The sequence below is a fragment of the Corylus avellana genome, chromosome 3, assembly GCF_965113065.1.
Source record: "Corylus avellana chromosome 3, dhCorAvel1.hap1.2, whole genome shotgun sequence".
Lineage (NCBI taxonomy): Eukaryota > Viridiplantae > Streptophyta > Magnoliopsida > Fagales > Betulaceae > Corylus > Corylus avellana.
Genome location: NC_142492.1, coordinates 23,026,558 through 23,029,194, shown reverse-complemented (window position 1 = coordinate 23,029,194; position 2,637 = coordinate 23,026,558). Strand labels below are relative to the sequence as shown.

General features: G+C 36.5%; 1 protein-coding gene across 1 annotated transcript; it reads right to left on the bottom strand.

Moving 5' to 3' along the window:
- Window positions 1–697: 697 nt before the first annotated feature.
- LOC132174170 (ankyrin repeat-containing protein BDA1) lies at window positions 698–2,414 on the bottom strand. Its single transcript, XM_059585863.2, has 2 exons — window positions 1,818–2,414; window positions 698–1,498 (listed from the first exon to the last, which is right to left on the bottom strand). The coding sequence occupies exons 1-2, from the start codon at window positions 2,412–2,414 to the stop codon at window positions 698–700; spliced, it is 1,398 nt and encodes a 465-aa protein (XP_059441846.2).
- Between the last annotated feature and the right edge of the window lie 223 nt (window positions 2,415–2,637).

Here is a 2,637-nt window from a genome sequence, read left to right as displayed (position 1 = left end):
GAATACATATGCAAATTTATAATAATTTATAATTTTTTTTCTATTGATTTCTAATTTTATAAAACTATTTAAACTTTTTATTTTTAGTTCATATAATTACTTACAATTACCTATAAGTTATTTCTAATTATATTTTTGTAATTATTTAAAAAGTTAGATAATTGAAAGCCGAAAACCTAGCTTTTGGTCCAAGTGAAACCCACATTGAGGGCGTATTGAGGGCCTGTTTTCAGGCCTAGCCAGGCCTTTAATTATTTATGGCCTAGCAGCTCGGGCCAAGTCAGACTCTTTTTAAATCAAGGCCCGGCAGAGAAAATCTCTAATGCTTGAAGTTGAACCAACTACCAAGCGTTTTCTTGTTCAAACGGGCTAACCAACTGCTTAGCTCGCATTGCACCTCCTCCTTGAACAAATTGAAAAGTATAAACAATGAAAGCAGGAGGAATTTCACCACCGACGTTTATCAAATGAAGATGGAGTACTTATAATTGATCGAAAATGAAAGGAAATAGCAATAAAGGAGGAGAATCATATTCATGGGAATGACGCAATAAAGACTAGCAAGGGTCCATATATGGGAGGAGATAGATTATTAATTAGGCAAAATGTTGTGGGAAAGCAAGTTACAGGAAAAAGGGTTCATCCATGATTACTTAAATAACAAAGCGCTTGAGTGGATTAGCGAAATCCCACCGATCTATGTAAGAGTCGCATCAAGCACTTTCGCTTTCGGAAGAAAGGCTTGGACAAGTTTTCTTCGTCTCAGCCTCATAATGCCTTCCAAACACACAATCAGCAGAGGAGAAAACATAAAACAGCAAAGCGTCGGAATACCTCCATTAATGCTTACTGGAGCTGTGATCCATAATGACAAGATAAAACACAGAGAGAGGATATAAAGGGGTACGGTGAATAATCCACTTCTAAGACCTCCAGGAAGGAGGACAAATATTGTAAAGACTGTTACACAAAATGATATAAAGTTTAAAACTGAGAAGATAAGGAAAAGATAGTCACCCATGATTGCTGCACCCGCATAGTGTGGGGTTGGACTAGTGTATTCACCATTATCTGTGGTCGGGGCAATACTATTGGAGTAATTATTGGTAGTAGGAGGGTTATAGTTATCTTGCCAAACTCCTCCAGGAGGGCTCATTGTTGCTTGGAAGGTGACTGTTACAAGCAACGCAGCAACCACCAACAAGATATTGCGTGTGTCATTTGTGATTTTTGTTCTTTGACGGAGGAATAATATGTATATCTTCTCGTCAAATCTGACAGGAGATTTCAAGTAATCTGCAAGAGACTCAATTCTCGGAAGATGCAAAATACTAAAACATCTGGCACGACATAGCATGTCCTTGATCTGTTGGGTGTGCTTGTCCCGTGTGTGCCCTAATTGTAACATGTCAAATGCCGTAAAACCCCTTGAATTCTTGGCACTTATATCAACTTTACAATGGAAGAAGGACCTAAAATTCAATAATAGTCGCACAATCTGCAAGATATATATAAAGATATATGCACAATCATGATCTCATCAATGCATAATAGCCTATATATATACTATTCAACCCCGGCCCCCAAACGCTAAAGCAAACTTGAAAAAAAATAAATAAACAAATTTAAAGCAAATGATATCAAATAAGGAGTCTAAAAAAAAAAAAAAATACACTAAATATCCCAACCAGAAGTTGAAGTAAAATCATTGGAATTAAATCCTTATAGTAACCCTTTGCACGTTAATATGTATATACCTCCATTATACCAATCATATTCGCTCTCTTTAGTAGAAAACATGAGTGGAGAGAACTTGCCTGGGGTTGATTTTTGGATACTGCAATGTGCAACAAAGTGTTGCCTTCGTCATCCTGCCAGTTGAGCAACTTCTTCTCCCACAACGAGGCATTTCTAAACCAAGCCCGCTGAAGCCATCTCAGCAAGAGCCGAAAAGCATCGAACATGTTGTATTTGAGGGCAATATGCAGGACAGTCTCTCTACGAATCGTTACATATTGAATAGATTTGGGGCATGCTTTTAGAAATTCAGCTAAAAGATGGACGTTTCCTATTTCAGCTACATAATGCAAAGGAGTCACACCCTCCCTTCCTTGGACACGAACAAGGTCTTCATCCGCATCAAGTAGCAGGAGCACCACTTGGGTTTGATTATTTTGCAAAGCAAGGTGCATAGGGGAGAAACCATCTTGATTGAGCTTCCTAGCAAATGTCGGCTTTAATCTCATGATCTCCATGGCAAACTGGGTGTGTCCCGCAGATGCTGCTATGTGTAAAGGAGTCTCAACAAATGGAATTCTATCGATTGTATCCAAAACATACGCATCTCTCCATATCAAAGAGTACAAAGCATCAATATTTCCTTGTTGAGCAGCATCCCTCAAACTCTCATCCATTTTTTTTTTTTTGTAGAGTTATTAATCACTTGGCAAAGGAGAAGACTGGCCCATCCACTTTTTATAAGATTGTGAAACTAGGTTTTTTTTTTTTTTTTTTTTTTTTTTTTTTTTAATTTTTAATTTTTAATCTTTAAAAATAATAAAATAAATAGTAAAAAAAAAACCATTCTTAAAAATAATAAAATAAAAATGACTATTTATTTCATTTTTTCATGTATTT

What these genes read in the sequence shown, in the direction of transcription:
- LOC132174170 (XM_059585863.2), bottom strand. Translation starts at nt 2,414, where the DNA reads ATGGATGAGAGTTTGAGGGATGCTGCTCAACAAGGAAATATTGATGCT. An exon ending in TATCCAAAAATCAACCCCAG is followed by an intron (nt 1,499 to 1,817) that starts GCAAGTTCTCTC and finishes TATATCTTGCAG; the next exon opens with ATTGTGCGACTATTATTGAA.